This window comes from Acipenser ruthenus, chromosome 16 (assembly GCF_902713425.1).
Source record: "Acipenser ruthenus chromosome 16, fAciRut3.2 maternal haplotype, whole genome shotgun sequence".
NCBI classification, from domain to species: Eukaryota; Metazoa; Chordata; class Actinopteri; order Acipenseriformes; family Acipenseridae; genus Acipenser; species Acipenser ruthenus.
This window is the reverse complement of record NC_081204.1, coordinates 32,279,109-32,292,832: the sequence shown is the minus strand read 5'-3', so window position 1 is coordinate 32,292,832 and position 13,724 is coordinate 32,279,109. Positions and strand designations below refer to the sequence as shown.

General features: G+C 38.5%; 1 protein-coding gene across 6 annotated transcripts in view; it reads right to left on the bottom strand.

Moving 5' to 3' along the window:
• LOC117412419 (glutamate receptor 3) overlaps nucleotides 1–13,724 on the bottom strand; it is an 82,331-nt gene that overhangs the window by 9,255 nt on the left and 59,352 nt on the right. For 5 of the 6 annotated variants that reach the window (XR_004545926.3, XM_034020832.3, XM_034020829.3 and 2 more), the window contains exons 11-13: nucleotides 12,792–13,165; nucleotides 9,215–9,413; nucleotides 303–550 (exon numbers count right to left, since the gene is read on the bottom strand). Coding sequence is in view for 4 of the 6 variants with exons in the window: in XM_034020832.3 (XP_033876723.3) it covers nucleotides 303–550; nucleotides 9,215–9,413; nucleotides 12,792–13,165 (821 nt within the window). In the remaining 2 variants the exon portion in view is untranslated. Of the gene's footprint in view, nucleotides 1–302; nucleotides 551–9,214; nucleotides 9,414–12,791; nucleotides 13,166–13,724 lie in introns of those variants that run through there. The other variant, XR_004545927.3, reaches the window with a different exon arrangement.

Sequence of the window (13,724 nt, the reverse complement as noted above, 5' to 3'; positions counted from 1 at the left end):
GAGGAAGGAGGGAGGGAGGGAGGGAGGGAGGGAGGGAGGGAGGGAAAGAAAGAAAGAAAGAAAGAAAGAAAGAAAGAAAGAAAGAAAGAAAGAAAGAAATGGATGCATTGAGAAAAAAATAAGTAAAATTTACCAGGTTTTTTGTTCTTTAAAAGCAAAGCCTTCAAATTTAGGCAAAGTAAAGCACATAAAACCGTTACCTCATGATGTCCTCAAAGAAAGAATAAAAAGACAACACAAAACATCAGGGTGGGTAGAATACTATAACAACATGGATGATATTGTTATATTATTCCACCCACCTTAATGCTGAGCCTTTGGGGGTCGCCACACCATAGCCCTTAGAGTCGAGGTTCCCGCCCACTTTCAACGTGTCGCAGGGCTTCCGCTGCTCAATATACTCGTTCATGGTGGATTCGAGAAGAAAGGCGAACTTTCCCTTCGACTTTCGTACCCGGGCAACCCCATCCGGTGTTGTCTTGGCAAACACAGTGGGTTCTGCGGATTTCATGTAAGACCACATTTTCTCGTAAACGGCTATTTTCGACCGCTGCATAGGGAAAGAGGGAGGAGAAAGAAAGCAATAAAGAAAGAAAGAAAGAAAGAAAGAAAAATATATTAAACACTGTACTTAGGCAGATGTTTGGCAAACTAAAATAAAGACATCATTACTTATTTCAAGATATTTCTTTATATATATCTAAGTTATTAGCAAGCTATCTCGAAGTATTTGTAGATATCTTTAAATAGCATGTTTTAGATATCTTCAAATAGTTCAAGAAATCGATAAAAAAAAAAATTCAAATGAGTAGCTGAGAAGTACATAAATATCTTGAAATCTAGTCACATACTGCATCAGTAATGCTTAAGATATCTTGGATGAGTTTTGCCATCATCTGAATTTTAAAGATACATGGTTATGTTTAATGTAATATTGAAACACTTATAAGATAGTTAAACCTCTCTGATAAACCTCATTTTAAATGACCACTGAATACCCTATATGGTCACGAGGGAAATATAAATGTATTTCTACTAATGTGGATGATAAGCTGACACTTTTGTAATGCATCATAATTTAACACACGTGTCGGTTCATATGATTGTGATATCATTGCTCGTTCAAGATATGAAAATGTTACCTCTGTAGCATTGAGCACACCAATATAAAACATGGCCTTCATAGTCCTGCTATCTTATATCTTAGATCTCCACAGTGTGAAACACTAAAACACTGCATCCATTTAAAAAACAGAACCTCTTTTCAGGTTTGCATACACTATAGAAACCTTCCCAGAGCCTGTCTTTCCTGATTTAGAAATGATTATTAAAACATGATTCCCCAGGCCTGGGAGAGGAAGCAGGCGAGGAGAAGGACACCTATCTGGAGCCCCCCTGGACGCAATGCCTGTTACAAAGCAGATCCGCAAAGACCCATAAATGAAGGGTTTAAGGAATTGATTGCTGTAGCCAGAATGAGTACCGCCTCAGTGCTTTATAGACTTCATTCATCAATACTAGTGTCTTAAATGTAACTGAAATCAGCAGATTCTCCCTACCTCTTAATGCTGTCACACTGTGGCAGCCGTGACTAGGTTACCTAAATCGGACCCAAACTTTGAAACAGTCCTCAAGCCAAACAAACTTGTTACTTGCTGGGCTTGTTTTGCGTTTTTTAATTAGCTTTTGCTCACAGGGAAGAACTGACTTGGGGACTGCAGTACAGTATGTCCACTAGGTATGTGTGAGCAGCTGATATCACAGAGTTCTAGCTTTTAAAAGACCTGGCGAGGCCACTAACATTGTATCTGTGAACGGCTGCTTTAAGGAGCCTGGGAAGAGTTTACATTAGATCCCACTGACATCTTCTGGACAGACAAATGCATGAGTTAAAACAGGAATCCTTTTCACTGTTTCAAAATGTTGACAAAATACCAAAATGTTGATATTACAGTGTGCAAATAACGAATCCGCTATAGTTACTTGACTATAGATCCCAGGGAAAACATCAAAAGTCCCGGATTTGAAAACAGGCGGAGGAAAAGGAAAATGTGTATCCCTCCATCTGTCTACATCATACTCACTTACCTGCCCACTCTCACATGCTACTTTAATAAGCCAGGCACGTTAGGGTTATATAAAGAAAAATAAAAGAATAACAGAATACGATTATAACGTTTTTAAAAAAAAATCACAATCAATACAGACATATTTTAATTTCACATCATTTTAAAAAACTTTAGACTTAGGGCTACTGCAGCTCTATGAAGATTTATAGTGCCTGGCGCTCTTGTTCCATCAGTGTAAAAGTCGCTGCCCTGTACACACAGCAACGCTCACATGACAACGCTATAAATTTGGACAGAACTGCATAAGTCAAACATATAAAATTGTAACAGCTGTTATCACATGTTTATAAAGCTTAAGTACTGAAACATTGATCAGTGGGCCTGGATGCCATGATGTGCGCTGCTGTACAGAGTGCACCAGGCAGGTAAATAACATTCAGGAGAGAGCTAGAGGCTTTTCTAACTAGAGGATACCAAATCCCAGGATACAGTTCTCAAATCCTGGTGGCAATTCCTTGGTCACAGTGTATTTTCATCTCCCGTACAGTTTGTCTGTAAAAACTTGTTACCTGAAAAGGGCTTATAAACATCTCGGAGTGAATGTAAACTGATATCTTCCCTCAATGCAAACCTGCAAGGCTAACCTCTATTGGTCCAGAGCTGGGCTGAACTCTTTGCTCCTGTCTTGCAGACTGTGGCTTGTCCATTGGGGCCTGCTTTATTAATGTTTCCGAACCTCACTGTGGATAATGATGGTTTACTTTTAGTTATTCCTTTTTATAAACAGGCTTATCCTGTATTCTGCTATGTTACATTCTCCAGATACCCAGAGTGAAAGTGTAATGCTGTCGCTGCTTACCAGGTGTGTGCATGTTCTCTTTATTAGTGTGGCTACATGCCCACACAATTTCTTCTTACGTAACAGTTTTCAGAGAACGTTTCAGAATATTGCTATTGGATTAACTGTTCCAAATCATGTCAATGTGAAGAAATGCAGGTTTGAGAAAACCTATACAACAGTACTTTTCATAAAAATCATGCACCGTGCTCTCGCAGTATTTTAAGGTCAGTCCACATTGACAGAAATTGTACAGGCACCGTATTTTACAGTATTAGGGTCCTTTACTAATTTGCTGTATTTAATATGTGTCAGTCAGATAGAGGCTGCTCTACACACATCCGTTTGTTAATGTAAGAACTATCTACCAATAGGGCTGTACTAACCAATGATCACATTTGTTAAATAGTCATATGATCATTGCGTTGAATTTTGTATACATTTCTGATCACTTAAAGAATAGTGCACATTGCAGAAAGTTAAAGTACCAACACCTGGAGGATAATTGAAGTCAGTTGAGCTAATTTACCATTCTGGAGGTTGAAGCAATTGAAGAGTAGGTGTTTGAACGTGTGCTGATTAAGCTCAGAAAAGATTTGCTTTTGTCTTTAGATGCAGTAAATTCAATAAAGTGTATGCAAATTGAGTGATTCATTGAATAGTTTGAAAAAACATACAAAATACTGATTATTATTATTATTATTATTATTATTATTATTATTATTTATTTGGCAGGTGCCTTTATCCAAGACGAGCCCAGCTCTTTTGCATTGTGGTTAAGATACTTGCTTGTGGTTCACACCCAGCCTCCAACCTGCTACACTGGCAAGCCACCTGGCTATCTTTAAACCCTGATTGAAGTCAGTGATATCTGACAGGGAATCGGTCCAGATGGTTCTTGAAAGCCCAGCTACAGTCATGTAACTCTAGCTGCTTTCAATTCGATATTGCATTGTATACATAACATTGTGTGTTCCATATGGAACTGCATGGTGCTTTAGCCATGCTTTGCTGGCATTTCTGCATTACACAAAATAAATCCACATTCACCATTTAGCACCGTACGGTTTCTTATATTTACCCAGCATTGCATAGCTCAAAACAATACAATGTAATGCATCAGAAGAGGACTTGCTGTATAGAATGAAAACATGCACCCAAGAAGCAAGCTATCCCGAGGCTGGTGTGTTCCAGTAAAGGAGAACCAGCCTGCACGTAACATTAACATGCAGCATTACAGTGCAGAACAAACACAAGCCCAAGTGCCATCCTCATTTAAAGGTGGTTCGATAACAAGGCTACAAAAAGGAACAGAGTGTGCCATTTATCCAAATATCTCCTGCACACCCTGGGGCCTCTGCATAAAAAGAAAAAGAAAAAAAACTCACTAGGTCTGCTGGGGGTAATCTTCATTATTTTAGATCACATGCAGAGCCATGCATTTCACAACCAAGACCCAAAAAAGCATAGCTGAGGTGTGAACCATTTATTCTGAGTGTGTGCCAGGGTAGACCCTTACATTTAACCACAGTGCATTTGCGGTCTTCCCATGCTTTCCCCATGGTTATAGTGAGCATTTACCATAGTTTACCATGCCTTTTCTCTATGCTTTACCAGACCTCTCTGTGCTTTACAGTGCTTGCCTATGCTTTACCATGCATCCACCATGCTTTATTACACTTACTATGGGATAATGTTATAAGGGAAAGGGGGCACAGTCAAGTCAGGGCGTGTTAATTTGTGTCCTTACTGAGAGTTGTGACAGCTATCCTCAAAATATAAGGGGCTGATATTATAGCCTGTGTGTCCCAACAATTAGAGGGCCAGCATACTATATTAGAATGCAGTCCAGATTCTCAGGTTCCCACAAGCCTGGATCTAATAGCCTATTCACATTTCACACTGCTTTTTAAAACTGCAATAGTGAATGAGGTGAATGTCAATCCCATGATTTCAGGTAGTGTGTATAGGGTATAATCTCCCAGCTGCTGAAAATGCTGAGCTCCAAACATCAGACCCTGCAAATCAGCAACACTAATCATTCTAACCATTAAAAGCGTAAGGTTTTCTCTTATGGGTATTACGATTAAAAGAGTCAATTATGAGATCTAATTATTTACCTACAGTTAGATTATTTAAACTTTTTTGCACATCTTCTTCACAGATTCCCTGCGCTGTAACAGCCCAATTAAAACAAGCACTCAGAAATTAAAAAAGCAATTTACACTTTCAGCAAAGTGTAAAAAACAAACGCACACAGAGTGCTGACATGGAGCTTTATTTACAGAAGTGCTGCTAAATAGCTGCAAAGGTCATTTGTCTTGGGTTTGTGAGCATCCGTTCTCTTGAAACCAGTTATCAGGGTGAATTAGGACACTTCAGTTTAGTCAAACTGGATTAAAATGTGATAAGACTTTTTAAAGTCACTTTGGTCAAATGCGTATTAACGGGATTACTTAAATGCTGGATTAACATGAATCTCTTTTTGAAAAATAAAATATACAACCGGGTGCATAATGTAATCCTTGGTGTAATGTGGCAGTTCAAGGAAACATTACATTTCAAGACTTCATTCAGAAGGACTCAGCGGAGTGATCCATTGTTAATCAGCAGCATTGCATAAGAACAGGAACACGCTTTTTAGGTAATGAGCCTGATGCCGCATTCGTAAAGGTTGATTAAATTTGTTTTCAACAAAGAGGTAGACTGGCACTTAATGTATGGTATTTTTATACATGGACTTGCTACAATCTAAGTTTAGCTAACTAAGGACACTTCTGAGATAAAGGACAGGTTTCTAAGACTTTTCTCCAGGTCAACATTTTGAGGTCTTTCACACCATACAAATTGCTTTCATTCAAGAATGCCATTGCAGGAGCCTACACATGTCAGGCTGGTGCTTTAAATATCACAGATTTGACCCCTTGGAGCAAACCCTGACGCAGGCTAAAGCTGGACAAACACAGCATCATTAAAGATGACACGATAACATTTTATTTTAGGCTCCATTATGAACAATGTAATCGGCAAGCAACTTCTTAAAAAAGTGACACGTGAATTCATTGGAAGTAAGCAATAATTAACAATACATTCCACGGAACCCGGAACCTACTGTGAATTCTTTATGAACAGGGATAGGACTATCATGGACAGACACTGGATTGAATGTAATCAATGGCTAAATCATATCCAGTATGAAATAAATAAACTGAGCTTTTGGTTCATTTGGTATTCCACTGTTATTAGCAGAGCTTTAGATTCCCTTTCAACACGCTCCACTGGGTATTGCTGCTCATGAAGGCAGCAACTCAGAGTTATTGTAATACTTTATGACAAGCGACCGCACCATAAAAGAAGAATGTATTCACTGGCCCACATTTGTACTCCCTTTTATAATAAATTGTCTGGAGTCAAATGAATGAGGCATTTTGGATTTTATGGGCAATGTTGTTTTACAGAATTCCCAAAGTGTGAAACTGTGCGGTCCAGGAAATAGAGATACGAATGACTGACGAATATAAATAAAGTAAACACATGTAAATAGGAATATAAAGATAACACTGTTATTAATGTAGTTGGTGGAACAAGTATGCACATTTATATAGTAGAATATGTAAGTGCAAATGAAAATAAGTACTGGTACAAAAACCTCAAATCTAAATACTCTTTACATGCGAGAGATTGTCACCCTGTCACAACAATACTATATCTCCATATCAATTGAATTGAAATGATCTTAATGTGTACATTTCTGTTACACCTTGAGCTCAGGCTAACCCTGACATGATTGAGTTGGCAGTATCACTTATATTTTGACCTTCAAAACGATCTGACCTGGTACTATATTTACTGAATCAATGAAACATCTTCATCAAGCTCCACTTCCCAATTCTAATTTCTTATTAAAGACCAGCAATAAGAAATCCTGATAGCATAACCCCAACTCTAATTTGATTATTTCTTTGCATGACAGACATCCTTGGCCTTATGTTATGTCTTGTAAAAACTTACATCAATTACAATGCTGACTGGCCTAAGAATGCAGATTTTTAAAAAAAAAAATAATGGTAAAGACAAGGTTGCTTAAAAAAAATGTATCAGTTTAAGTTTTCTTCAGGTGACAGTGCATGAATAGATATGCAATTGCATTGTAATACCTGGGTAATACCATTGATTCCTGTGCTGTATAACTACATGGAAATGGCTTTGTGATGCAATAACAGGGTAACACTGTGGCCTTTCCTTGTAATAACACACGTGCACCGCCAGCTGTTACACAGTTACTATTCATGCTAATTCCTCTGTCTATATTTCTATACTGGTCAGAAATTCATGTTTGTCTTGATATTGAAAATAAAGGCTTGTTGATATCAGAAAGCACACACTCGCCCAGCCTAACCAAGCAGCAACATCATTACTGACGCACTGTACGCATACACAATAGGTACAAAACCAAAATTATCTTCCAATTACCACAGCTGTCATTAACGCGCACAGAATTTGTATGCTTGCTTCATTCAGGGTGCATCACTAGTAATTATAGGAAGCTATAATTATTTACCTGTAGCTGGGATTTAATCAGCTGACCCATCTACAGATTCACCATGACGGGAATTTAATGAACTTTTCCGAACACACAACACAGATACTTTGCAATTCACGTATTGTTATTTGATTTAATTCTGGTTACAGAAATACTTTTTTTTTTTTTTAATATAAGTCGGTGTGTTTTAAGATCTTGTCTTGTCTTCACACCATTCCTTCTTCAGGAAATGATCTTCTAGTCTTATAAATATGAATTTTCATGAAGTTCTTTTGAAGACTGAAGGGAGTCATTGCGAAAGAGCGGCAGGCTTTCTCAGTAAAGATTTTCCATGCAAACACTGTAAACCCACGGCATGCCATGTGTACTGGCACAGCCAGACAGTTACATGCACAAGGGTTCAAAATGACTGCTACCACTTAAAGAAAATGATGAGAATATGTGTGGAGGGCAACTGGACATGTAAGAGCTATTATTTTGCAATGAAGAACATTTGCTTCATTGGAATAGTGCTCATGTATTCCAAAATGAAATGATTAGAGCACTTTATTATTTACTGAAGAACCTCTATAATCATTTTGGGGATTTCTTTTGTTCAGCCAAATACCATTTTAATTACAATTCCCATGGGAACAAGGCTCCCGCTTGTCATTTCCAATTTAAAGTCTGACAGTGTAACTAGGGCACTCATTAAAAGCAGTATATTTTTAAAATTGCCTTTCAATTATCTCACAAACCTACTGCACTGCTCCTTGAGATTATATATATATATATATATATATATATATATATATATATATATTATATATATATATATATATATATATATATATATATATATATATATATATATATATATATATATATATTAATACTGTATATACACATTACCAAGCATGTAACGTTAAACCACCATCGGCAGGCTTTATAGAAAGTGATTTTTCATAGTATTAGCAGTTTGTCCATGCAGGCACAATGTCCGTGCACATACAATGCATTTACTGAGCTTTACCACGGTTTACCGTTTACCACAGTTTTTACCCCTCCTTGCTTCCATACCTTTTTGGTTTTTTTTTTACCATGTCTTACTAAACATTATTTGCTATGGCATACTGCAGCACATTTTTAAGGACAACATTTATATGGCAAATAACATACCTCTATTCATTCGCTTCAATATTCAACAAACGCCAGCACCCTACCATGAAATTCACCAAGCATGTTCAGTAGGAAATGGTTTCCTTTTAAACACACTGAATCATAAGCTGCTGTCACTGGTTCATTTGTTTTACCCCTTGCTATCAGTTGATACGTCCTGTGTAGGGAGTCTCTAGTTGTATCAGAGAAGTCCTCTCAGGCAGTGGTTCTGACTGCTCATGCATGATTGATTAGATATTTAGATTATTCCATGAACAAGGATCACGTCTACTCTGCCTTCCCTCATTAACAGTTTTTGATACATTATTGATTCCACACCATCCTATCCGTTTGCTTAATTGCAGTCCGTTTCCTTATATACACTCAGCCTTTATACCTGCTCAATGAACTATTGACACCCATCCGTCTAATTGCTAAATACAATCCTTACCTGCTGAGTAAAAAAAGATGACCTCTGACCGAAAGCGGTCTGTCACTTTGAGTATGGATATATCCCCCCATGCACCCGCACGTGCATTCACAAACATCCTGCCGCAAAACAGGGTGGCATACAAACTGGCAGAAAGGAGCAACACGATTTAAACCCAGAGAAAGGTGAGGACTCACTCTAAAGAATTCTTTGGTGGAGCCCGAGTCCAGGGTCCCGTACGCGATATCGGTTTGTTTGGCCAGATCTTCTGCGCTTTCAATGGGGGACACCATCCTCTCCACAGTGAGGAAAGCAGCAAGATTGGCGGTGTAGGATGAAATGATGATGAGGGTGAAGAACCACCACACACCTCCAACAATTCGTCCTGACAGGGATCTAAATTTATAAAAAACAAACAGAAAAACAAAACATTACTAATAAATATTATTAATGTTATTGTTCCATTTGAATGTAACAGAAGCATTGCAGAACAACGAATCGTCCTATAAACTACTGTACTTAACAAACCAAACCCTAAACTCCCTGACGGCTAAAATACCAAATGAGCTGTTGCCATGTGGTCACAATATCGATAAGGGGTTAAAGTTCAACTGGACAGCTTATTGTATACAGGTTCAGCTGGTGTTAAGTCACATGAATAAAGGGATGTGCTTGGCTAAAGAATACCCAGTGGTATTAATAAAATAAGCTCTATGAATTTTACGCCTTGATAAATCTTATTACATGTCATCTATTTTAAGAGCAAAAGTCATAAATCAAAGTCGAGTCAATGCACTGCAGAGGAAAGCTGCAAACCCTTTCACTTATGTGAGAGCGGTCATCTGTCCTTAACATCAATCAAGACAAAGCACTGGAACTGTTTACTCATAGCATGTACAGTGCTCAAAGCCAGACTAAGCAGGGGATCAACACAAGGGATCTGGTTCAGATAAATGGTAATGCAGGTTTTTTTTTTTTTTTTTTTTTTTTTACAGTTTACAACAATAAGCGATTAGACTGACTAAATAAAATAATCAATAAGTAATAAGCAAGCAAACTTTAATGTGGGAATATATATAAAAAATATATGCATACCTTTAGATGAAATGCATCGCGGAGCATGTGATGACGTAATGGTTATACAGTATTGAAAGAAAAGAAGAGCATGAGTGTGGCTAATGACACATGCTTCACTCTACTGGATGGAACATGTGATTCCTGTGTAGGTTTTAGCTTCACTCTACTGGATGGATCATGTGATTCCAGTGTAGGTTTTAGCTTCACTGTACTGGATGGAACATGTGATTCCTGTGTAGGTTTTAGCTTCACTCTACTGGATGGATCATGTGATTCCTGTGTAGGTTTTAGCTTCACTGTACTGGATGGAACATGTGATTCCTGTGTAGGTTTTAGCTTCACTCTACTGGATGGATCATGTGATTCCTGTGTAGGTTTTAGCTTCACTCTACTGGATGGATCATGTGATTCCTGTGTAGGTTTTAGCTTCACTCTACTGGATGGATCATGTGATTCCTGTGTAGGTTTTAGCTTCACTCTACTGGATGGAACATGTGATTCCTGTGTAGGTTTTAGCTTCACTCTACTGGATGGAACATGTGATTCCTGTGTAGGTTTTAGCTTCACTCTACTGGATGGATCATGTGATTCCTGTGTAGGTTTTAGCTTCACTCTACTGGATGGATCATGTGATTCCTGTGTAGGTTTTAGCAGGAATCTTTCCATTCCGTGTCAGTGTTGTCAAACATCATTCTGACAGGCCCTTTTGGGTGTAATTGTTAAGAACAAAATTGACGGTCTGCAAAAGCGATCTTGAAAAAGAACCGTTGTTGGGAGAAGCTGGATGACAGCAGGCTCCCTGTTAGCATTGCAATTTGATTCCTCCGTCTCCAGCAATAGCTTTATGTTCCATGCAAGGTGGGTATTTTGTATGAGTTAGAGCTGAAATGAATACCAGGTAGGTCCAAGATCTGAACTGCAGTTTCTCACAATTTTAAGTTAACCGCTGTCCATAATGGATACCTCAGTGCAGTAAGTGCTTTTCACAACAAAAAAGAATATATCAAAATGGCTCCCTCCTCACGCTCAGCAAATTTGTCAATTGTAGCTGAAGTTTCTACACAAAATGTCAAATCTAATAAAAAAAAGGTCATGTAGCATTATCACATTTTATTTTTAGTCTCAATACTCTGTGAATTAAAAGGATTATTAATACTGCCTTTTTAAAATATAATTCACTTAACGTGTGTCAAAGGGACCACATAGCTAATCAAATATGGAAATATGCACACCCCACATCGCACTATTCCTTAGACTTTAGCAGACTATTTAATTCCATGTTAGGACAGAGCTGGCATATTGTTCTCCTGTTCTTCTTCAGTACAGGTAGAGCTGCATTTGTGTTTGTACCGCACATGAAAGTAAGGCTTGACGTTTTGGTACAGATAAATGGCGGGCGACTGTCAGGATCAACATTTGAGTAATGTCTGGTGGTCATGACAATTAGAGGGCGAGCGAGGTGGTCTGCAGTGATTTGTGATTTTATATTTTTGTGACAGGCTTGAATTTGGATACAATTTACAATGCAGCTGTAGGCATTAGGATGACACACTTGCTGCTACTTCTGCAGTATAGACGATGTTTGGGAGCTAAGCGTTTTGCTATAATGAGGCAATTGTTATAGAGAAGCACTAAATTACAGTTAAACTATTGATAAAACTGAGGAGCTATCCAACTGTAGCCTTCAACAGGGCTTGTTCGATAAAGAGGAGGTTTATAGCGTGGATTCACTGGGTGAAGCCCAAAGAGCATGATATAGATACACTTTCTGCATAATTATAAACATCTTGGATCTGGATTTTTCATCTGTAGCGCTCAGTGTGAATCTATACTGTTTATAGCTGGAACACCGATGCACAGGATCATGCTAGTTAATTGTATTACAGTGTATTTCAAGTGGACCGCATCTTGGTCATACATGACAAATTACATAATTCAGCAATGATCATCTTTCAAAACCCTATTCATACCATGCATTTAGTTAACTCAAGACCAATCACTGACTCTAGGAATGATTGTCGCTGCAGAGCAGCAGCTGCATGCATAAATAAAGAGGTGTATAACAACCTACAAAGGGGCTCTAATTAAGATACAACCTGCAACATAAGAAAACAACAAGTTGAACAATGGCATTTCTTATTAGGAACATTGAGAGTGATGCTGGAGAAAGCAATAACGGTAATGGAAGAAGGGATGGATTGAAAGATGAATCAGCGAAAAAACAAGAAAAGAGAGACAGGACAGGGTTTAAAATGATTGAAAACAAAGTCATTACGATGAGGCAACCCGCTTGAAGGTGCTTCATCAAAATGACTGCTGAGGCTGCTGCAACCGCTCTGCTATGCTCTCAAGCTTCTGAGTCCTCCAATGCAAAAGCACCGCAAATATGTTATATGCACCAAGCTGATGACCGTAAAATGGGATATGCAGCAAAAACACGGTAGCCCTCCAAGTGTTGTAGGAATAAAAATAAAACAAAATGACCCTATGCATTTTACAGTGTCGGCATGGTGTATATAAGTTATTCGTGGATGCAATGCATGGATGCATGCGTGGCGGCTAGATGATGAAGCTCTTGCATTTGAATGGGGGGAAGAGAAATAAAAGAATGGAGTGGAAAAAAATAACATATATGCACCATAATCAGCTAATGACCATAAAATGCAAAAAGGTGGATGGATGTAATGGGTAACCAACCTTGGTGAAATATCGCATCCTTGCTGCATAAAGGCCCCCAGAGAAAACCAGAGGCTATTAAAAATCCCAAAGTCGTTTGGCGGGTCCGGTGGGGTCTGGGGGTCACGCGCTTCATCATTGTCATCCAAATGCCACTCATAAGGGCTGAATCGGCTGACCAGGAAGAGCACCACACTGACTCCGATATAGGCAAACACTATACACATCCAAATTTCATAGGCCAATGGGTCCAGGAAGGAGAACACTCCAGGTTTGGACTTTTGAGGCTTCTTTATCATAATGGAGATCCCCAAGCTCATAAAGGGTTTAGAAAAGTCAATCATTTCTTCTCGTACCAGTGTTATAGTAAGCGGTGCAACAGCTATATCTGCTCTCTGGAAACGGGAAAACGTTTTGTATTAGTGTTCAGACTTTAAGCAATGTTTTAGCAGTACATTATTTGGCTAAGCTGTATAACAAAGCCTGGCTGGCCATGGTGGAAATCATGAATGGGCACTGTTAGCAAAGAAAATAAGAGCACCTACTGTATTTGTTTGCATTTTGAAGCAAAGTAACACATAGTTTGCTTAGCACTAAAGGACAGGTAACGGACAGGAAGTATCACTCCTTAGCAAGTCTATGCTGTGCAGTCTTTAGGCCTGTCAGAGCTAAGACTGGTAATATGGTTCTCTTCACATGTAATGGTACCTCGGATAATGTCTGAATACTATCCAATAAAGTCTGTCTGAGATCGCCAAACCTCAATTAATTTTGAAATGCCACCTAATGGTAGAAAAAGTAATTACAAGCCTTTTGTGCTTTTTACTCTTTTTTTCTCCTACAGAACTCTTTCAACCAGAAAGAGATCTATTAGAAGTAACAGCCGTTCACATCAGCAGCCAGGAAACGTGATCTGTGGAGCTCCTAATGACGAAATTGCAGGTTTACCTGCAG